This window comes from Limulus polyphemus, unplaced genomic scaffold, assembly GCF_000517525.1.
Source record: "Limulus polyphemus unplaced genomic scaffold, Limulus_polyphemus-2.1.2 Scaffold35, whole genome shotgun sequence".
Taxonomy (NCBI): domain Eukaryota; kingdom Metazoa; phylum Arthropoda; class Merostomata; order Xiphosura; family Limulidae; genus Limulus; species Limulus polyphemus.
The window spans coordinates 1,155,335-1,180,618 of NW_013665645.1; the positions used below are offsets into that span (position 1 = coordinate 1,155,335).

The 25,284-nt window shown below is 30.9% G+C and overlaps 1 protein-coding gene and 1 long non-coding RNA gene across 2 annotated transcripts in view; one reads left to right on the forward strand and one right to left on the reverse strand.

Annotated features, from left to right (window-relative positions):
* LOC106460760 (protein polybromo-1-like) overlaps window positions 1-25,284 on the forward strand; it is a 171,348-nt gene that overhangs the window by 55,922 nt on the left and 90,142 nt on the right. Inside the window, 3 exon segments of the mRNA XM_022387753.1 lie at window positions 11,806-11,904; window positions 21,971-22,036; window positions 22,564-22,734. Coding sequence (XP_022243461.1) covers window positions 11,806-11,904; window positions 21,971-22,036; window positions 22,564-22,734 — 336 coding nt within the window.
* LOC111086132 lies at window positions 284-20,059 on the reverse strand. Its single transcript, XR_002610897.1, has 3 exons — window positions 20,048-20,059; window positions 14,286-14,290; window positions 284-387 (listed from the first exon to the last, which is right to left on the reverse strand). It is a non-coding gene; the product is annotated as an uncharacterized LOC111086132 (long non-coding RNA).

Here is a 25,284-nt window from a genome sequence, read left to right on the forward strand (position 1 = left end):
CAATATCTTAGCAAATAGAAAAGATAAGACTTTCTTATTTTATATTATAGCTTGTCAATATCAGTAATTTGAGTTTCTAATTTGTTAGATACTATAGACTTAGTTTTTTGACTTCACAAACATGTAACTTGAACCAGTGCTGCATTCAACATACCACGTGACACACAAAATCAATGTTTATCAGTATTTTTTAATATTTGCTTTTAAATTAAGAAATTGAGTAATATATAGTACTAAAATCGGAATTATAGTTTACAGCTTGATACCAAACTTATTGACATAAATTCATGAAATAGTAGTTCAATAAAATTTTGAATCCGAGTCAACAAACAAGATGACATGGCCTTTCACCCATGACCAGTCTTGAAAGGGTTAACCTGTGTCTAACTAACTATCCTGCAATACAAGCTGTAAATTACAAACACATAACTTAAGTTACTATATTGAATGACATAACACATGAGCTACTCACAAGCATACCTTGTGGAGAAGTATTCTTTTTATTATTATTTTTTATTATATTATCTAAAATTAGCTATCCTAATAAATTTCTAATTTTAACAGTTACCTTTATAACAATAAGTAAAAAACAAGAAATTTACTACTTAAACTTCACTTCTTGTTTGTTTGTTATTGTTTTTTTGCTGTTAGCCTACTGATGAAATTTAAGCTCAACTTTTTTGTAATGATAATATTAATATATTAGATAATTTTTATTTATTTGAAGAATGCATATTAGAACACAGAATAATAACACACACAAAGCAAACAATGTCCTATAACTATTATAATTCAACTAGCTCTCTAACTCAGGCATAAATGCTATAAACTCACCTTGCCATTAACTAGCTACATTCATGGTACCTATCTTATCTCTACTATGAGGAAATACCAAACGTCACATTCACAACTTCGACAGATTTCATAGAGCAAATCAGAAAGCTACACATCAGATCCCAGGATATTCTGGTCAGTTATGACATCACAGACCCATTTACCAATGTTCCAATCTCAAAAACTCTTCATATCACTAGACAACGACTACTGAATGACAACTTTCTACCACACAAAACTGATATGAAGATAGATGCCATCGTGGAACTAAGGACTATTTGCTTACAATCAACTTCTTTCTAATACAAAGAGGAATTCTACAAACAAACAGATTGTCTAGCCATGGGATCACCACTCTCTCCAATCCTAGCAGATATTTCTATGGAAGACTGAAGAAAGAGCCTTCTTAACCACATATATAAAACCAAGTTTCTATAGACATTATGTTGACGACACCTTTGTTATCTGGCCACATGGTCATGAAAACTGACCAGCTTTCCTACAACATCTTAATTCTATAGACAAAAGAATCCACTTCACCGTGGAAATCGAGGAACAAAACAACCTACCATTTCTTGACATATTCATCAGTAGACAAGAGAGAAAAATCATCACAACTGTATAGAGAAAACCCACCCACATGAATAGATACCTACACTTCTAGTCCTATCACCCAAACTCAGTAAAATGTGGTATAATCCAAGACTAAACAAGAGATCAGAAAACATTTGTGATAAGACATCCATCAAAACAGAATGCCAAAAGATCGTAGAGTGCTTCAAACAGAATGGTTACACCTTCTCCTTTGTCAAAAACTCCTTGAAGAAGACCACAACAGAAAGAAAAGATAAGGAAAAAACTACACGTGAGGGACGCTTAATGCTGCAATTTGTACTGTCTGACATCAGTAAAATGTGTGTATGCCATGAATCACAAGAAGATTTATGCACTCATCATGCTACAAAACAGCATGAATATGAACTTTGAAAGTAAGAAATAAAAATATTTGTTGCTCATAATTTTGGTTTTATTTACTATTGAAACAGAATACTTTCAGGGACCCTGCAGAAATAGATCTAGTTTTATTTTACATTTTATTTTATTTTACATTTATATATTCTTTTGTATGAGTTCAACCTCAGGCAATAGTGTTCTCCAGTAAGCCTTATTGTGGTCATTTTCACTTAATGTGAATGGATATTATTTGCTTTATATCCATTGGCATCTTTAAATAAACCAATAACAATTTAATGTTCATACACTTAACAATCAAAAACAAAGTTCTCCATTTTTAGCTGCCAGAAACCTTACATATGATATTAACACAATCTTTGGTGCAGCCATGTACTTAACACCATATGTGAATCATCTAACAACAATTAATATTGTGAAAACATGCCTACATAAAGATTTAAATGTTTTGCTTCGTATTGAATTAACCTTAATTTTTTCATAAGATAATGCTGATTTAGTTTCACAACATTCATTGGTTTATTGACAGTTATCATTATTGTTGGGATGTGTTTGACTAGTTATATATTTAATTATTATAAAAGAATAATATTACCAATAAGTTAATCTCTCAAAGAAACTATACCATCCTTATTTCAGTTGCTCACATTATTGAAACTGAGATAATCATAGACCTGAAACCACATGAGATTCAAACAGTGGCAACAAATATCATATATGACATTGAAACATTGGACAAGGATGTTACTGTTTAAACATTTTCTTTATTCTGTTCATTTGAGCTGTAGACATTTTTCACAGTAACCTGTCACCTCAGTTTTTGGAATGTAGTTTTGTAATGTTATGTATGGGGAAAACAAATATAGTCCAAGTCTAACAGAGCCATATAATATTTTCTTTTAAGATTATTAAATATCATAATGATGCTGTAAGCTATTTCTTCACAACCTGTTAAAGTAGGCTAGTTGATCATAGATGTTGTGGAAACAACTTGTAATGTGTGTGGGCATAAGTTTGTATTTTGCAATTATGTAAGCATATTGCACCAAGATCTCCAGTGGTTTGAAAAGATTAGTATGATTACTAATGTATTTTGCTACTAATTGGTAAAACTTTAATATCATACAGTTTTCTTTACTGAATGTATTAAACTCTGTCATGATTAATTACTAATAATAATATGGCTGTAATTATGCATGTAATTTATGGCCAATCACTTACCTCAACCAAAAATATGTTACTTTATGCAATGGGTTTATGAAACATGTTCTTTTTATTTTTACGATATGAGAAGTTACTTCAGTTTATATGTTTTACTTGATTTAGATTCAAGTCAGAAAACTTATTTTTTGTAGATTTTGTGAAATTCGTCCATATTGCACATCCACTTTTATATCGGTGATTGGCTTAATAACAGAATTACACAATTGAGATTAGTGCAGGTGCATATCTAAGAAAATCTATTTTCAGCATCTAACCCTGTAAAATATATATATAACCTTTAATAGTCTCTCCTTTTATAATGTAAACATGGTTTTATCAGTCTCGGTTTTATTGCCTCCTTGATGAACAGGTCAGATGAATTGAACTTAGTTTCTAAATTCTAGCTTTAGTACATAAATTTGAAGTTTATTTTTAGCAAGTATTATTTCATTTCTAGTCAAGAGGAGAACTTTGCAATTATTTTTTTACCAGTCCTTCATACATTGGGATCAGATACTCTCTAAATCTAAGTTTTGCTGATGTATTTTTTTAGTTTTATTTCTCATTAGTAAACCCATCTTCTATGTATTAAAGAGGATGATATGTCGAGTGCTTTTGATCTTTTTTCCACATGGTGTTTTCATGTAATAATATTATTATATTACAGTGTTTTGCATTCATATGATTTTTTACTTTACTCTTAGTCCAGCATTAAAGTCTTTTTGTATACTCTTTTTCTTGAAGAAATTTGGGCTGTTGACACTGTATTGGTCGCCTTTTGGCTAATCTCTGCTAAGTCAACTGATACTATATGTGCCTCATTTATTTAGAAAAATTGTCTTTTACACTTTCTTGCTTTTAAAATATCTTGGAAGGTGTGTTGCACCTTAGTTTCTAGATTTCAAATATTGGATTAAATGTTCCCTGCCCATTGGTAGCTATTACCATTTTTGCATTATCATTCATAGAAACTAATAACTCATAAACATCACCATATCTGAAATGCAGATACTTTAAACGTAAACCATAATAACCTTTAAATGTCTATGAACTTGAATTATATATATATGTTTTTGTTTTTTAAATAAATTTACAATATACTACATAATTATATACCATGCCATTACACAATATACCAGCAGACATTGGCCTGAAAACCAGGTTTTATCCATTTTTATTAATAATAATAGTCTCAGACTAAATGATGTCACGCACTAGCTTGCTTTGTTCCAAAAAAATTGTAAGTATACTATCTTCTATCTCATTAAGGATACTGTAAGTTGATAGTATTTTGTATGTGCAACATCTTACTTATCTTCATATTTGTATCCTTTCTAGACATTATGTACAGCTATTTCAAACAGAGCACTGCCTATGAATAACACCAGAGTAATTACTTCAACAAAATAAACAAATAAGAAAAGAAACCATTAAATTTAATCCGTTTCTTCCACATAACAAAAAAAGCAATGATATAGTTGGATTATTTTAAAGCATGTGATTAAGAAAAGCTTCTGATATAATAACCAAAAGTTTAACAATTCACTAGGTATATAATCAAAGGGATAGCTATAGCAAAAAAGCTTCGAAGAAAGAAAGTAGCCACCTCAACTATCAGACAATGTATATTTATAATTTTGTTAATTATAGAAGTTTGGAAATTATAATATAAATGCAGTTATTTGAAATTTACAGCTTCTTACACCACAAATATCCAAAATTCATCATTTTCAAACAATCTGAGTCAGAAATAAGTACAAAGACCATAGATTTATAGTTGTGTTTCTTATGTTTACAAGTTTTATCTATGCAAATGCAAACCTTAGATATTTCTACTCCTCAAATAAAATTAAAATTAGGGCTAGCAAATTTTGATTTACTTATGATTGTTACTTTATTCAAAACAAATGTTAATAACATTTCTTTAGAAGCAATATTCTGAATCTGAACATTTCAGTTACAGTATTGTTTTATAGGTGATTTGAAAGTGGTGGAGGGGGGGGGGTCAAAAACTTAATATTGTTTTGTGCCCTTGTAACAAAATGAGATTCTGGCCTGGAAGAAGCTAAAAGACTTCCCATGGAAAAAGTGTTATGCTCATGGCTTTCATCCTGTGTTTGAAGTTAAGCACTAGGCTGTTTTCTACAGAAGGCTTTTAAACTTGCTATCATTTGACATTAGTCCTACATTTTGTGTTGAACAGTGAATATGTAGAGAAAGATTAATAAAAACAACTAGAATGTCTATATCTTGGCCAGAAAAACAACTAACTTTAACTGTTATGGTATAGGCAAGTGTCTGTTTGAATTTCATTTAAAAATTAATTTGCCTAATTTCGTAGCCTCAACCACACATTTTTTGTCAATGTTAAACTGTTATTTAGTTTTCTCATTGAAAACATTTGTTTGCTTTACTATTTGAAACTTTCACACCATTATTTCTTTGTCTTTTCTCTTTTTATGTTATTTCATTTGTTAACTTTAATGGAAAGTGTTTTTTAATATGATGGTAAAGAATAAATTGAATTATAAAATTTTGAGTGATTTTAATGTTCTATTTTGAAATGTGTTGTGTTGGTAGGGAGGTAGAGGTGTATCCTAGCTGTTTGTAGCTCTTGTGTATTTTCATATTGACTTTAACATGAATTTATTAATATGTTTCTAGTCTAAGCAGACTCTTTGTAGAAAACATTCAGTATTTTATATTAACAAAGTCAAGTAAATACATGTATGTACTGTTGTGCTTTGCTGTCATTGAATAGTTTTATATGCTAGTGGGGTAGTTTGGGTTTCAATATTCATAGTTAGATGTGTTTGTTGAAGGAGTTGTCTGAGTTTCAGTACAAGTTTTTCCCTTCTAATGGACTAGTTTACTATCAGTAAACAGCTAATTATGTTCTAGTAGTGTGGCCTGCCTGTCATTAAAGAGATGATTATGTACAAATAATGATTTGCTCTAACATAGAGTAAATATATTTTTATTATCATTGGAGTCTGTGCCATCATGATGTAGTAATTAGACTGTTAATGATGAGTACCATGTTCATATGATGAAATGATTTTAGTACCATTGTTGTTTGATCTCATCATCAATTGGTTTTTCAGCAAATAGTTGCTGTTCTGATTGTGTATTTTGGTTATCAGAGAAAGTTTGTATCTTCTTTTGGTGATCTAGTTCAACTTTCACTAGATGATTGTGCAACACAGTAGTGTTTCATCTGTTAGCATAAACTCTCAGAATGACCAGCAATGTACTCCACACTCTGAAGAAGATAGTTACTCCCTTCTTTCTTCCCTCAAACTTAACCATCCTCTATCTAACGATTAAAATGACATCCTCACACCAATATTTGTCAACATTCAACTTGAATCACTCAACTACAGCAGAAAACAACTATTTTAAAAACATAGAAAACTCACTGAGGAATGCACAAAACATTGTCAACATGGCAAGTCACTAGTGCATAACATAAAAAACCAAAGCATACCTCAATTTCTTGCATTAAAAGCACCAATAAGAATAGGAGCACATGATCAGAACTTCTACAACAAATGGCAACAGATCCTTGAAAACACCCCCTTAGAACTCTTGAATATCACTAAAACATTCTGTTGATATTCTAGATAAAGAAATTTCCCACTATTATCACCTGTACAACCCTTTGCAGGAAGAAAAAGAACTACAAAAATTTACAAAGAGAACTGATATATTCCTTCTTAAAAAGAATAACAAAAATAAGCTTCCTACCAATAACACCAATTCAAAAAGCACTTCTAACAACACTCTTTCGAACCCTCTTCTCTGTCCTAAAGGAACTACCATAACATTAAATAGTTTACCAGAAACTACCAAAATCTCTCTATCTCACAATGAACAGCCTAAAAAAAAAAACGTTTAAAAACACTTCATCCTTTAATACACATAAGCCTTCTCAAACTAATAAATTTGTTGAAAATCAGTGACCTCATAAAACGTACAGATAACAATGAACACTGTCGACATATCTCCAACATTGTTAATCTTTCAGATATAACTCTCTCCAAAGCAGAACTCAGTCTTCTTAGTAAAGGTCTCAACTTCTGCCCAAATAGCAGCTATGTTAATGAGCCCAAACTTCTTTCTGGCCTTCATGAATTCTCTAGAAAACTAAAACTTTGAGAATTTTCTCATAATAAAACCCACCCTACTGAAAATCAACATACAGTAAACTTTAAAGAAAAGTGTTTATGGACACATCCACCAAACAGAGAACCAAATTTAGAGAGTTATATTAAAGCAGTAGAAAATGACACAATACAGACCTTAAAATCTTCCAAGCAATGTCACAATAATATTAACTAAAATGAAAGAAGTGCTTTAAACAATCTTAAATCAAACAACAATATCATAATAAAGCCAGCAGACAACTGGCATAATTGGAAGCCACTTTGGTACCCATTGCAGTACTGTTAACCTGAATGTAATACTCATTATTGAATTTGAAGTTGTTCAAAGTTAAAACCAGGCTGGCAAGATCAGTTACTGTTTGAGATTATGATTGTTTAGAAAGATTTAATGTGGACTTTAGAGTTTGTAGTCCTTCATCATGTGGAATATTGGTGTAAGAGGAAGAAACATCCATCATTCAAAGAAGACTGTTGGGGGGTAACTGTCCATTAGTATTAATATCTTCTGTAATGTTAAGAAAGTGAGTAGTATCCTTTAATGTAAGAGGGGAGGGTACGTGGAATACTTTTTATGTGTTGGTCAACAAAAGCAGACAGCTTTTCAGTAACCATGTTTATATGAGAAATTATGGGTCGTCCAAGATTGTTTGGTTTGTGTATTTTGGGTAAGAGACAAAATCTACCAGGAAAAGCTTGTCTGGGTATCAAATACTGAAATGTCTCTTTGTTAATTTTACTGTTTTGAAGAAGTTATTTAAGCTTATTAGTTATGGTCTTAATAAAGTGAGTTGTAGGATCATGTGAGTTTTTTGTAGAAATTAGTGTCTTCTAGTTGTTGGTTAGCTTCCGTGATATAGTCATCTTTGTTAAGAATAACAATAGCTTCACCACATTTTTATGGGTCATATTGAAAACCAGCTCTTACAACTAAGTCCTATAAAACCTCATACATGGAAATGTAACATAGATGACATATTTTTCATTTGGATAGCTGGTTTTAAATCACTTAAAGAATTAATCTCACATTCAAACTACATTTACAAAACGATCATGTTTACCTATGATTGCTCGCTTACCCAGATTAACTTTCTTGACGTCACTGTTTTTCTAAAAGATGGAATTTTACACACTGACTTGTACAAAAAACCTCCAGACAGACCACGATATCTTCACTATAAAAGCTGTCACCCCTCTCACACTAAACGAAACATTACCTACAGTCAAGCTTTTAGAATAAAGTAAATATGCTCAGATGAAACAGACTACAGAAAACACACCAAGAGGATATAAAGATACTAAAATTGACAGACAAATTGAAAAGGCTAACAACACTCAGCAGAAAAACATCCTAAACTTACAAATAGAATTTCTCTTATTACTGCCTATCAGTTTAAACTCAGAAACATTTTGTGAATTCTGAAAAAACATGTTCATCTCTTACAACTGAACAATTGCCTTAAACAGATATTTCCTGAACTTCCCATTGTCTCCTTCCAAAAGAGCAGAACTCTAAAGGATATCCTTGGTCACACAAAAGTGAATTACGTCCCACCCAAAAATGTTTGTCGTTCATGTAAGAAAGCCCATTGTCAAACCTGCAAGTTCAGAAAAACCACTGACTCATTTTCTGACAAGCACAATCAAAGAAACTTTAAAATATCCAAAGAAATGACTTGTGAAACAAAAACCACCATTTACTTTATACAGTGTAAAAAATGCAATTACCAATATGTAGGACATACACAAACAACTCTTGGAGAATGTTTCAACAACCATTACATTCTATTAACACCGAAAAAGATCTCCCTGCTACTCAACACTTTAACCAATCCAGTCATTCCATTAACGATGCTACTCTCATCGACATTGAAACAGGATTCAAAACTAAAGAAGATAAAGAAATAAAAGAAGCTTATTGGATTGCTAATCTAAACACTGTTTAATCTTTCGGAATTAATCTAGATCTTGGAATCAGTGATCTCCGTTCATTGGTTTCATCTGTCAGAAAAATAATTTTTATTCTTTGCTTATTTTTTTCATGTAATGTGAATGCTGAATTTCCTAAAACGTACTATTTATTTAAGATAATTATCCATCCCTGTTTTTATAAATTGATTAGGATAACATATTTTCAATCAGTCTCCAGGTGTCACCTTTATTTTACTTAAATACTTAAGTATAGTTTTAAATATACATATATTTATCTATTTGTAAAGTATTGGCTACACTGTACTGGAAATGAGATGCTTACAACAGTACATAGAGAAATAGACTAAACATTTCCTGGAAAACCAGATGACCTTCAGGACATCACTAAACTCCTTTTATATATATATATATATATCACTCATTCAATTACACTACCATTCCCAGCTTGCCCCTGAAGAAGAAAGGTCCACCTTTTCGAAGGTGCTCGGGTTATAGGGTTTTTATTCATTTCTATCAAGACTTCTTGAACCTACGTGTTTTTCAAACATCATGAATGTACAACCTTCTGGTTGCGTGTTTTTATTGTCAGCATGGTTCAAACATAAGGTTTAGAAATCTGAAGGTGTTGTCATAGAACTATTACGTGAAGTCTTGATGTGGTAAGTGTAATTAAAGTTAAGCAGTCTGCTATGTAGATAGTATGGTACTGTATCATTAATAATCTTTAAACGTAATAAAGGGGAACTTACTTTCAAACTAAATTGGAAAAATAATAATGAATTGTTGTATTGATTCTTCATTTTTAGACATGTGACAACTACATTGTTTAGAACACATCAAAATATTGGAAAGAAATAAAATACTTGTATCTGATTAGTTGAGAGATTGGGAATTTAAGATCTATTAAAGGTCTTGGTGATTCTGTAATGATGTAAAGTCAACACATTTGACAGTGCAACATTTTTTCTCCATATCTTGTTAATATGTGAAAACAAACAGTATTACACAGCAAAATTAGAAGTGTTTATTCAGTCTTGCTATAAATCTAAAGGTAGCATCAAAAAACAGATTAAAATAACAGTTCCTGGATATTGTTGCTAGTCTGTATGAGGCAGAAGCCTCAGAGCATTGAATATTTCTGTCCCTGGCTGTCAGTAGTGATGTAAAATTACCATGCTGTATTTGATAACAGAACTGTGTTACAAATCCAAGGAACCTTGAAATACCATTTTCTTCCATAACATTGGATATTTTCTCAGCCATGGATTTACCCATATTTCATGTATATCTTGTGCTTATGGTATTGTAGAGAGCTGGTGTTGGTATTTTAATTATGGAGTTTACCATTGGTTTATTACATAAGTTGCTCTGATCATCTTACTGAATGCCCTGTATATATGGTTTTATCTTTATATCATGATCAACTTTCTTGAGTTCCATATGTTGTACAGGTTTTGATGGTTGATAATAGGCTGTATGTCTACTGAAAAAGCAGCTGGCCACTATGGTATTTTGATCACATTCAGTGGCACATCTGTACCATGATTTGTCTGTGTTATTGTCATAATGTCAACAAAACTTCCCATGTTGGAGTTTGAGCAAAGTGGATCATGTACACAAGTCTACTGCTACTTTCTTGCTTATTAACACTTGAGCCTTTGTTAATTTTCATGTTAAAAAAATTATAACTTTCTTAAATCATATTTTCTTTCTTGTTACTCATTTTTCAAACATTGAATGCATAAATTAATTACAGTTGAAAATCTTTGAATTTTGATACTTTCAAACATTACATACATGATTATCCTTTCTTGCATAACAATTTGTATCGTGCTTCATATCAATTAAACCACTAAACTCGCAGACTGCATTAATGATTACCTCAAAAAGTACAGCAGCTCAAAGAATTTATGTAAGCTGCTAAACTATTTCTTTACATCTAAACAATATCACAAGAATGACCTGTAATGTTCTGATATGTTCCCTGTTTGAATGATGGTGCCATCTGATGAATGTAATGAAAATTATTTGCAAAATTAGTTCAAGTTTTCTTGACTAGAAAGCAACTCTCTGAACAAAAAATGATTGTTGAGGGTACTTGTAGATTGTATACTTTGTCTTTGGTATGCTTTGTACAAGTCCATTTAAGAAATAATTTTAAGCTGTCCTACCTAGGTAGCATCTATAGCAAAGTTTGCACCTAATTGGGGTCTAAAATAGTAATAAGTAAAATTTGTACCACTAATACTACATATTTATATCACTGTTTGCACTAAATGACTGTGTGACCAGCTGTCAATAAAGTTTGGCTGTTAGTAAGTACATTTGTATCTTCTGATTGTTTAGTTTGACTGTCAGTAGTTTTTGTGACCTTCTGAATGTGTAGTTTGGCTATCAGTAAGTAACTGTGACTTTATTGTGTAGTTTTGGCTGTCGATAAATATTTTTTTTGTTACCTTCTGATTGTGTTGTTGGCTGTCAGTAAATAGTTTTACAACCTTCTTACTCTTATTTGTGCATTTAAAAAGATATTTTTATTATTTTCATGTTGTGGTTATATTGTTTATGCAAAGTTATGTTTACAAAAATAACTACATAAGTAGCTCTTTCAATATGTTAATAAATTTAAAGCATAGGGAAAGTTGTTAGTTTTATTAAAATAATCTAGCATTTTCTGTAATGTTATTGTTTTTTTTTATAGTCTGGTAGATACCGCAGTACAATGGAAGTAGTTGATGATATGAATTTGATGTTTGAAAATGCTCGGAAATATAATCGTCCAGATTCCAAAATATTCAAGGTGAGTCAAAACTATTATAAATGAGTTAAGTTTTCTTGTTTCTCTTACTGATAATGACATAAATCAGTGTCAGTGTCATCAAGTTTTAGAAGAAAAAACCTTATTACATATCGGAGAAGCTGTAGATTTTGAAGTATAAGAAGATACCACCATTAAGCAAGAAAATCTAACTTGTAGATAAGAACCTAGTGAACATAATAATGCATGATGGTAACTCATCAAGCATCTATATTTAGTAAAAAGGTGAGTGACTTTCATAGAAAGAACACATTTTGTTCTTCTGATAGAACTTTGTTGTTTTTTTTTAAATAATGTAACAAAAAAATTCTTAAAATGGCTTTTTTATTTTTTGTAAAGGGAGTAAAGTAGAGAGTGTATAAAACTGGTTAAACCATTCAGAAATAATCTGATTTCTAGATTTTGAATTACGTAGAAACAGTACAAAAATGACTTATCTATCAGCCAAAAAACCTGTAAAAGCTTAGAAAGCAAGACTTCTGAGTCCTTGAGGTTAGGTTTCAGGGTGAAAAACATATTGTATAGTGTTGATGCTGTCCTCCATTTAAAGGATTTATAAATAAGAAGTTTCAGCTTCAAATACAAATTTCATAGTAAAAAAAAACTGGAAACAATAGTAACTATTAAATAGATGTATGTACCGCTTTAGATTTTGCTTAATTTCACTGTATTTTAAGCAGAACACACTTCTGGCAAGACTTTTTTTTTCTGTAAGAATTTATTTGTTATTTTATAAGCATGTTATACACTCTGTGTTTTAGCTTTTGTTTTTCTTTTGTAAATTAATTCAGCTCTCTTGAAAAGCTACTTATAATTTTCTTCTACTTTTGGTACAATATTGAGAGCATGCTATTAGAAAAATATTATTTCTCCATGCATAAGTGTTGGCTGACATGCAAAACTACTTGAGTTTGCTACTTTTTTTTTTTTTACTAAGTTTGTTTCAAAAGATGTACTTCTGAAAAAAAGAAAGTTGTGGTATTATTATGACATATTTATATCTGTTTTAAAACTCACTGACCACAAGAAGAAATTGTCTTAGTAATACTTGAACTCAATTGGTAATTCAGGAGGCCCTAACAACACTTTTAAAAGTTTGATTACATGTTTCCAGAATTAATCATATTATTATATATGACAGACTTTTTTGCCAGTTACTTTAAAAGATAATAATTAGTTTCTGTAAAACTTAGGGATCAGTTTTGTTTGTCATTACTTGATAAAAATGGATACATTTTGGCAAATGAGATTTTTCTTCATACTAGTACTGAATAGTGCTATGTAGTATAAAAATTACTTAGTAGGAAAATGATGCAGTAAGAAGTAAATCTAAACATAGTGTATAAGACAGTTCCCAGTCTCATGGCATTTTATCTGTATACAATGAATTATTAAGTAACACAATTTTTTTTATTGTATTTTGAGACTGGGGACACTCTCATTTTTAAATATTTATTGTTTACTAATAAACTTTGGCTTTTTTCTTTAATACACCAGTAAATCTTATAATTATTTTATTATCTTTGGAGATTTAACTTAAGTTTTTTATTTTTTCTGTCAAGCTGACATTTTTCTCAGTACTGACTGTAATTATTTGACCAACTAAAGTTTCTCTTATTGTTTGTATTTTTAGAGAACTTTTATTTGTGGTAATTTATGATTAGTTAATTTTTCTTTCAATAGAAAATTCAAGGTAATTGATCAAGAAGATGCCAACTGGTCAAAAAGGCTGGCACTATAAACTTTACATTTTTCGTAAGAAGTTGAGTGTAAAGTTGTACATCAACTAATAATTTCTAACTTCTGTCAAATGAAATATGTCCTAAAGAATATCGATTGGATTACATAATGATGCCAGACAAAGGCCTCTTCTTCTTCTTTTTCCACCTCTATTTTTTTTTCAATATGTATGTTATTCATAAGGGATGCAAGAGCAAAATATGATATTTTGTAAAATTCTTAAACTTCTGTAGAGAAAATGAAGGGAATAAGACTTTCAGTTATAAACCTGCTTAGTTAAAAATTTTCTCGTATTGAATAGTTTTCTAAAGAGTGCTCCTGCTTTCTGGCTGGCTTTGGAGACAACATTTCAAACTCTTTCATCAAGAAAGTTTTTTTTTTTTATAGAGGTACAATAGCATGGTCTAAACTCTAAAGAGAAAACTTAAAACAATGATGACACCTGATTAACTGTGATGATTTGATTCAGTGCTTTTTTTTTTAATTTTACAAATTAGTAGATGAGTTTAGAAAGCTATGTAAACATAGTCTTATAGTTTTGTGTACAGATTGGGCCTGGAAGTAGTTTTCTAATCCAGTTTTCCATTTTATAAACTATTGTTCTAAACACTGCTGATTTCCACATAGTCTGTGTTAATGTTTGGTTTACATAATATTATTCTGAGTACTTTAATCAGTAGATTTTCCAGTGTTCTTTGCTGTCCAGCATGTTATTTACCCTTTGTTTTGGCATCCTCTGTTGTGAGCATGTCACTATTCCTTTGAATTTTCTCTGGACCATGCTACTGTCTATATATGATTATAGTTACATGTTAGAGCACAAGCTTCTCTCCCTCCAATTATGAAGTCATGTTGCAACACGTTTGTCATTGTTCAGGCCAAATAGAGTGGCACTATCCTTAATTACAAACCACCAACTATGGGAGGCAACCAGTCAGCAACTAACTACTGCTTTTTTTTATGTCATTTACTTATTTATTAATTAATTTACTTTCACTTTCTTTATTATGTATTATTATTATATAATGTAAATAAGAGTGGTTGAACTTTTGATATACAGAAGTATAGGTCAAGACTACTAATCACTGCTTGACGCTACAGCAACAGGGCAAATAAATGAAAGCCCAACCTAATATCAACACCATGGTGCATAATTTAACAAAATAAACCAAATTATTCCAAGTTAATTAGAGTACTTATAATGAATTAAGAAGAATAGTAATATTTTTAACTACAAGTCATTGAGAGCAAACAATATATAGGCTTAACGAAATAAACCAAATGCTTCTTATCATTATAATCTAATACAACTTAATTGTTTTGTTTTCTAAGACAGTGAAGTTAGGTATTTTACTTAACAGTAAATGAGCCAAATGTTGCATTTTGCCATCTTCTCAGATGTCTCAACAGTTAATATATAGGCCTCCTAATTTATTATCTAACATACCTGTTTGACACTACAGCACCCCCCCCCCTCCCCCAGTGGCATAGCAGTATGTCTATGGACTTACAATGATAGAAACTAAATTTTCGATACTAGTGGTGGGCAGAGCACAGATAGCCCTTTGTGTAGCTTTGTGCTTAACTACATACAAAAACTACAGCAATGGGCAAACAAATGTAAGCCTAATTTAGTATATAATTGTACAATCTAAGTAAACTGATCTAATTTGACTATTATATTCTCAAAATTAATTAAATATTTGTAAGAAATTAATAAGGAATATTAATTGAATCGTAAATGAAAATCACAATTCCAAGAGCTCAGCTGTCAATCATCTTCACTCTCCAGCACCCTCTCCCCTGAAATATGACCATATGTGCAAAACCCTTCCAAATTAACTCCTCAAACCTGATTTACAAAAACCAGCCACACCTCTAAGTTTGGAGATGTTTCACTGTATTGACTAGTTTCCTATGGATTGTTCTTGCAGAACTCTGTGATGAGTTTTTCAGTTAAGTTTGTTTAAGAGTTACTTCATTTGGCATTTAATACAAACATTTAGTGCTAGGCATTTATCAATTTTTATTTATGCCAATAAAATAATGTAATAACACTTAAATATACTCTTAAAATGTTTTTAAAACACCCTTTTTAACAGTGTTTATTTTATATATCTATATTTCAAAATAGAAATTTGAATAGAGATATTAAATTACAGCCAAAAGCTCAAAAGCATGTATTGTTAAATCTCTGTTTTGAAGGGTTTGTTTAGTTTGTACTGTGCTAACTAGATGTATTTCTCACAAATGATGTCACTTGCCAGTTGTCTTGCTTCGTATTTTACTGCTAAGTAATGCTGCAATATTTCAGGTTGACTTTCGAGCTCTTTTACTAATTTTATCTTTTCGTGAAGTGATATATTGTTGGTTTTCTCTATGTTTCATGCCTAGTATGCAGTTCATAGGATTTGTTACCATTATGAATACAAACTAACAAATATGTGATTAGCATAATTAACAGTGTGTTTTGCTCTGGTTTTAACAGGACTATGCTGAAGTTTATACATATGTATGTATGTATATATATATATATACAAATTACCAAAATTGCTGATTAACCAGAATATTTGGATTAATTTGACAAAAAATAACTATAGATTCTTAGAGAAACCAACCTATCTCTGGTTTAAAGAGGTGACCAAGGAGAGTGTTACTAATATTTGACCTTCACATTATTCATATTAATGTCAAAATCCTAAAGGTCACATGATTACAATTAACTGTGTCTCTGTGCTGTTAAATTTTTCAGTACTGGATAGTTAGTATATTTTTCTCTAAGTTTCCAGATAAATATTAATTTAGATAAAATCACATTATGTTCAGCACTAAACAGTATGCTCTTGTAAGGGTTTGTGTTATCAGCATTTGTAACTAACAATTATAACGTTCTTATTGTATAAACAGTTTATACTGCCAGTCATTTTAAATTAAGTTACATTGGTAGTTGATAATTAACACTCATTTGCAATCAGAACAAGCTACCTACCTAGAGTGAAACCAAAACTCAACCTGGTAATTACTATAACTAATTAAACATACTTTCCTAGCATTCTTTCATATAAAGATTAGAATGCATTTTTTTCATCAGTTCAGTAGTCTTGCTGGTAACAGTATTTTCAGCCTTAATACCAATAATAATCTTATGAGATTTGGCCAGCTCAGGAGAATTAGATTAATCAAAACTATATATATATGTGTGTGTGTGTATTAAACTAATAAATTAAAACAATCTCTATTATGAAAGTATAAGAATAAAAAATGCTATTAAGAAATAATAAAATTAGAAATAATAAACAGTTTAACCAATACTGTTAAAAAGAGTAAAAATAAAGAAATCATATAATATATTTTACTTAGGAAACACAATGTTATTAAATTTCATAAGAAAGTTTTACTTCTGTAACACAGAGGTTGATCTTTGGAATGGATTGCCTTCATGTGGTGGATGCAGTACATTTATGAGAACTTAAGGGAAGACTTGATAAATATTTGAATGAAAAGGGCTGTCTTTGAATGTGTGTTGTTGTTGTTGTTTGTTTTTTTCAGTTTAATTTAGTGGATAGGATGGCCTAAGTGGATCAACAGATACCTTGTTGTCCTTAAACTTTATTATTTATGTTATGTTCACAGGTTAACCTAATCTTGTGATCACATATATACAAACTCCCTTATACCGACTACTAGATCAGACATCTTACATTTTACATTGTATTTTTCTGTAATAAACTTTTGCAGTTGCTTTTAATCATCTTATTTGAAAAATAATTTGTTGGTTGTCATATAGAGTTCTGGGTAATTTTGCTGTATATCGTGTAGTAATATTCTTTGAAACAGTAATTTTTTTTAAATCAGTAGCTTTGTGGGAATTTATCTTTCATTTATCATGTAGTTGCAATTATATATGATGCTCCACTTCATGCCTATAGCCTTGAAATTGTTTTTTACACACATTTAGGCACAATTTCTGTAACTTGTTGAACTACTTTTGAGGCATTATGAATTTGTGGCCATGAGCGTAAATCCGGTCTTGTTCAACCCTGAGCACTTTTTAATGTGAAATATCTCCTGAATCTTCTATTATTATATGTTATATTGTTAAAAGATCTGCATTAATGGTGCCTTTTCATGAGGAAGAGCTCGTAAACTCATTTCACACAAACAAGATTTCTCCTGTTGTATTTTAAATACATTGGAAATTCCAGTATATTTTTGCTACATAGTAATGCAAATTTAAAAAATTTTATTTTGACACTTTGATTCTTTTTGAAATTGTTTAGGGTAATAGTGAACCAATTTATTTTAATTACAACCATTGGTTTTGCCTTCCATTAATTTAAGCTCCTATTATGTGTACTTAATACTAGATATATACTGTTCCAAAATAGAATGACATTACATCATTAGTTAAGTTGCATACTTTTAGCTAATTATTTCCTTTGCCATATTAATGATTCTTGTTTGTTCCTTCTAAGTCTTATTATCATTGAACTTTTCAAGGCTAATTGCATGTACGTTTCAGCTTTTACAAAAGATTTAACTTTATTTATTTCCTGCTTAATATGTTTTTCAAGTAACAGAGGATAGTTAAATTTGGAGTTGTTGTGTTAGACACACCTTATAGGGTGTCTTTAACATGTTTTTCTTTATTACTTTTAACATTATTATATTTTCATTACCAGTATTGTGGCTATTTGTTGTACAGTTGTATTCATTTGATTTATTATTTTGTGTCTTCTTAAACATTAGTTTTTGGCTATACCCTTGGTAATGTCTTGCTACTTGACTCCATGCCTAAACAATAACATATGTCATAGTAATTCATCTCAGATGCTATGCTATTCTAAAATTACACTGTAAGAGCTGTTTAATGGGTTTTTATTGGTCACATAGTGTTTTTAAGGAGAATTATATAGTTTTCTTCTGCATGGTTATATTGATGTTACATCATTCAATGAACATTAAATTGGTGACAGTGTTTTAAGCCAACAGCTAGTATTTGTGTGTTCCATAAGTAAGGAATACCGTTATGTTTTCTATATTGTTACTTTCATTATGTCATTACTTTTTTACTTTTATTATAGACTGTTTTGCATTATTAGCTTATTATATGTAATTAAGACTTAAATGGTCATACCTTGTGAGGTATTATTGGGATTACAGCCAAAAATTTTATTAACAGTGATGGTACCCAACTGATAAAACAATACATTTTAATCTTTGTAACGAAGAACATAATGAAAATATACTTAATTAGCTATACTCATTACCATGTTGGTATTTGGTCTTGCCCTAAGTAAGTAGTCTGCTCTGATCGAAAGTTAATATTAATTAGCTTATAGCTAATCAAAGTATTAGTAAAGGCAGAACCAGATTAAGCAAAGGCACCTATCAATAATAGCAAAGGAAGTGAATCAGTTTTCTGTCATGAAATATACTTAATTCACTAGTGTTTCTCTGAGTTTCACTTATTTTAAGGTATTTACATAAAACTAAAAATTAAACCCTCAAAAGACACCAATTTTAAGATATTTAAATAAATCTATAAAACAGCTGAAAGTAAACACCAAGTTTTAAAAAAGATAAACACTGAAAAACAAAAGCCCTATACAACTATAATTATTGTAATAGGACAGGGGAGGGTCAATAGAAATGTTGAAAAGGTCTAACGCTTGACAAAAACCAAGAGAAGTATATTTAACATTAGAACTAAAAGTGTCCCTTTAGATTCTGTTGTTCTAAAATATTAGTTTCACAAGGGACTTTATCCCTTCCTTAGATAGGTACTGATTCTTGCAATTTTTACAATTTCTTCTGAATTTTCACGAGTAGGAACAGAATGTCACAAAAGTCTGAAGTTCCCAAATTCAGAGCATTGATCAATGAGACTACACTAACCTATATTTGGGATCATAATGCATTAAAAAATAATTGGGAGAAAGAAAATGTGTCATGCTATATTTAAATATATAAACTAGATCAATGTGTTTTTAACCAATAGTTCCACTGAAATAAAATTAAAAAAGAAGAAATAGAAAATCATGATTATGAAAATGCTTCTTGGAAAAATTTCTACAAACATACAAGAACATGTTTCTCCCATGTTTTATAATTCTAAACTATTATTCTGTTAAGTAATAGCATAGCAGTAGAAAATATCTTGTGTACTTTCAGCTCCATTAATAATTTTCAGATCACTTAATTTAAATAACATTTTAATAGGACATCCACAGGTGGCATATTAAATTGGCAGTGAATAGTAAAAAAGGAGTAAACTAAAAGGCATTTCAGTGTCAGTGGCTGTAAAGGATTACTTTTCATAGAAAATAGATTATCATATATAAATTGAACAGAAAATGAAGTGTGGAATAGAATTTAACTTAACAATAACATATATGGACCTTTTTTATGTGTAATTATTTTAATTAAATTGCAATTCAAGATAACTGAATATGAACTAATATCTCAGTAACAGAGAGAATAGTTCTTTTTAATATACAGTATTGGAAATAAGTATGGAAACACTGAATAAAATGCAAATATTATGGGATTGCTTCACCTCTACTGTATGAAAATGAACTACACCAGAGTACAGTCACATTTTGACAACTTACACCATGATGGCTATCATCCAACCAACCCAACAGTACCACACCAAAATATTGTTTACAAAAGTAAAAAACAGTCATACCATTTCTAAGCATTAGTGTGGTGAATGCACTCATGGCTCCCAAGACAGAAATGTCACATGAAAAATATATAGACACAAAGGTTTTGGTGATGAGTGCAATCTTATATTTCAGTAGGAGCTGTATGGAACCTGAAGAGATAAATGAAACTAGTACTTTTAATACTAGAGTCATTCAAGACAAAAAACCACAAATTCTTCAAAAGTGATGTTAAGTATCTCTGGATGTGCTTTTCACATGACACATGATAATTCAGAAGAGATCTTGTCAATAACTTAGCTGTAAATGCAGGGGTGAATGTTACCTCCAGAACAGTAAGATCACATTAAAGTGAAGTGGTCTTAATGACAATGTAGCTGCTCAGACATTGCTTGAGAGAGATAACCAAACCAAAAGGTTGGAATGAGCATCAGGCATCAAACAATGGGATGAGCAGAGCTCAAGCAGGTTGCTCTTTACAGGTGAATCCAAATTTAAACTGATTAACAACAATCAACATTTTGTTCAGTGGCAGAGGAGAATGATACCACAATCAGTTTATAAAGTATGCAGTGAAGCATTATAGGCGAGGGCTGCATGCAAGTCAGTAATGTTGGAAGTCTACACAAAATTGATGGCACCCTGGCTGCTGCTTACAACTACAACTAGATTCTTATCATGCCATTTCTTCAGGAACTAAACCTGTTGAGTAGGAATTCATCTTTCAGAGTAGGTCAAATAGTAACCAAGAACTTTTCTGAACTTTGGAGAGTTACAAAAGAACATTTCAAATAATGTTTCGAAATCAGACATTGATAAACTTATTAATGTTTGTATTTTCTGTAACAGTGTGCTGTATTAATATTAAAGTGACTATTTAATTGAAATTACTCATAAATTGTGACTCCTGTATGTGTATTGTGTGTTTCCATAAATCTTTCTAATACTGTTTGTTTTTATATTTAAAAATATTAATAAAATATTTTTAAAACATTCAAAAAGTCTTGTGAAATAATACTATATTTGATGATTTTTTTTAATTCCACAAACAATTGTCTTGTTTGTAAATGTGAGGTGTATTTTTTTTAATTTGCAAAAAAATTCCTACTCATTGTAAATCTTGTCTAAGATATATAGGTAATGTAGACTGTAACCCATCTTAAAAATTGCCTACTTGTTATTTTTAATATATGTAATTTATCTGCCAGTAGATATGACCCTTTTTTTTAATGTCTCTATTACTACCTGATTTGTTTGAATGAATCACCAGTATATTCATATTGAAGAACATAAGCCATTGGTTTACTGTAGAGAAATTATCAAGAAAGCAGAATATCTTGAAGACTGACTGAAAAGTGAAAGAATTTTAAACTTTGTTTGAGTAATCTCTTTTTTTAGTGTCTGTTCTCATAAATGCAAGTTAAATTCTATGAAAAAATGAAAGAAATCTTCTGTGTTTTAGAAATGAGAAGTTGGAGGAAATAAAGCTTAGACAATAGAGTTGGGACTTGGATAATTAACTTGTTCATGCTTTTATCTGTTTCAGTCAATCTTAAATGATGAAAGAATGTGTTTGTCCTTTGCACATTGTTTTGTTTGTTGCTGCTTTTACCCAACCAAGCGTGTCTTTTATTCTATAGGATGCAGTGAAACTCCAAAAAGTCATGCAGGGCAAGGCCAGGGACTTGATAAACATTCATATGAAGGTATTTGCTGCAGCTCTTGCTTTTCACCCTTCTTTTGCAACTCTTGCTATTACTTATTTTCTTCTCTCAGTTTGTTTGTGTTTATTTCTTGTGTCAACTTACCCAGCAGCTGTTTATTTGATTGCTTCTCAGGAAATACTTTTTCTACAGTGTCCAGATTAATCCAAACACAAGTAGTAGTATTAAATATGTGCTAGTTTTCTTTTCGTAGAACAGTTAAGTATTAATACAATTCTCTAAAGATGTTAAATGTATGTATCAAGGTCTCTTTTTTTTTCATGCAGTTGCTTATTTTGTTGCACTGCTACAAGGATCAAACATCTGTAATTAATTACATTGAGTGAAATAGATTTCTGTTTTTCATCCCTTGCAGCTGACTGATATTTTTGTGGTAGTAGTATTAATAGTAGTAATAGTAATCATAATTAGGAACTATTATTCTGTTTAAACTTATTTTTTTAATGATAGCTCGTGTGTTAGTTTCTTTCACTTTGAATAATACCATGTGCATTTGCATGGATGTATAGGATTCAGACAGTGATGGAGATGGTGATGATAGAACTCCTAAGAGAAAAGTAAAGAAAGGGTTTTTCATTACACCTGGTTCTGATGGAAGGAAGAGCAGGAGGATTTCTGAAGGAGAACTTCCATTGAAAAAGAAATTAAAGATATTATACAAGACACTTGTTGATTATGTGGTAAGTTAGCACATATATTGTGGCATTAAGTTTATCATATGTACATGTATGTTACTGCAATACCACAGTGCTTTACCATACTCTTAGATCATTCCACAAACTGATATAATTTGCATGTTTTATCTTACTATCAGGAACTGATTAACATTATAGGTAAGAATAGTAACTGCAGACAACAGGAGGAATGACAGAAAATGTTATGTGTAATTAAATCTGGATCTCTGACTGAAAGTTTGAAGAAAGAGATGAAATGCAGTGTAGAATAAAGTAAAAATGAATCTTTATTTCTTTGGCAGCTGTTGATCTTTGTGACCATGGTGTCCAATAAGAGGAAGTTGAGATGGCTTGGTCATATTAGGAGAATAAGTTAATACTGCATCTCCAAGAATATTTTTTGCAATGATAATCGAGATGGCTTTAGGAAGTAGTGTTGCCCTTTATGGCAATACTAAGATGTGTAAGAATGATGTGAAGTCATTTAACATCAATGTAGAATTCTAGGGGGTGTGCTAAAATTCCTGCACAATCTGGAACGAACATATAGCATTAGTTGCACCTCAACATGAGGCAGCTTTAACCCAGAGGATGAAAGTAAACATGGTATAAACTTGAATTCCAACACAAGGATCTGTGAAATATATAACAAGCTATGTCACTCTGGAATTGGCTTTGTCAGCCACAGGTAGACTCAAAGGCATATGGAATAATAGCAAACTATCAAGTAAGGTGAAGATGTGAATGTATAATACTATTATGCCATGGTTCAGAAATGTGGACAACACATGTTAGGTATATCATGCTTGCAAGAGATGAATGCATAAGATCATGAAAGTACAGTAGAGAGACAAAATACCAAACGAGGTGCTAAAGCATGCATGACTGACACATTTGGAAACCATTATGGGTGGGAGCTTCAAGGTTCGTGGCATGTGTAAAAACATTTTGCTTTAAGAAAGAAACACTTAATGAGAAGAGGTAATGTACTGTACCAAAAACATTCAAGATCAGGGCATTGGCACTAATTAAATCTAGTATTGAACATGTGTAACAATCTTTAAAGAAATCCAACACACTGAGTCTTATCACAGTGCTGACCTTGATGCTGACCATGTCTTAGTCTGTTGCAAAATTAGAATCAATGCCACAAATAAACTTTGAAATTCACTGATTCAAATGCGTCTCGTATGCAAATCATCATGCAACAACTTTTCACCAATAAGAGTGTAACATACTCTCTTGATGCATGTGACTCCCTCTTTTCAATTCTACCAAACTATCACTTCTCGCTTAGTAGTACTCGTAATGTTTAGTTTGTGCTCTCTTCGAGTGTTTTATTTTAATTTTTCAGTATCTTTTTATTAATTTCTATCAACAGGTTTACTGAAATAAAATAATTCCAAAAGCACAACAGTCTTATCTTTCCAAAGTCGGCAGACTGTATGTTAACATGTGTGGTCCCCCAAACTCGAGGCAAGGCCCATCGAAGGTCAGCTCATTGAAGTAAAGCCAAAAGTCTTCCCACGGAGTACCACTACCTGAAGCCTGCATAAATGTTCTGATAGAACACATAACCTCCAAAGTGGTAATGCAGAATTCATAATGCAAAATTAATAACCAAACACAACTGTTGGCATAAAGAAATAAAAAGTTTTTGAATTTTAGTAATATGTTCTGTAACCGGGTAGAAATATAAAATAATTCCACTTCAGAATAACTCAACAAGTTACAAATATCACTATTGTATAATAAAGAAACTGTAAAATAACAAACACATGTTAAGCTTAATCAAACAGTGCAGGACAAAGGATATCAGTAAGCTCTAAAATAAAATTCTTAACCTAATGATAAGTATGTACAATATTGGGAGAAGTTAGTGCAGACCCCTAATCACGGGTTCCCCACAAACCAAGTTAATATGAAGAAGTATAAAAGATAAATAATAATGAAAATGAAATAAACATTAATTTATAAAATAAAATAAGTCTGTATTAACAATAACCTATGCATGAGACGTGACGTATGGAAGAAAAACTATAGAGTTAAACAAATGATTGATATACCAGTAAGATGAATTATATGTAATCCTAAAATAACAAAGCACCCTGGTATCAGCGGTATTTCCAACCTGAACTGGACAATCAGTATCGACCAATGTAATGAAACTTATGTTATAGAACTCAATTAACTACAGATAATAATACTTACCTGTGGTTCTACTTACGGGTTAATTGATAGTTAGGTTAACTATTTTGTTTCCTTCAACACAACATGTATTACATATATTTATTTTATTACACAATTTCTTACCATTAATTTCGTTAATTTATAATCTATACTTCTTACCCTTAATTTTATTTCTGTGGGCCCCTGAGGGCTGAAGTTCTCCCTGCCTGCTCCCAATATTACTCGCCTTCCTCCTATAATGGCTGAACCCATTTCAAATGGCCCAGATTTTGTCAGTTTTCCTCCACCTTATCATGGATTGCATTCCAGGCCTGTACTGCTTGGCCTATCTCGTTTTTTTTATATATATATATATATATATATGAC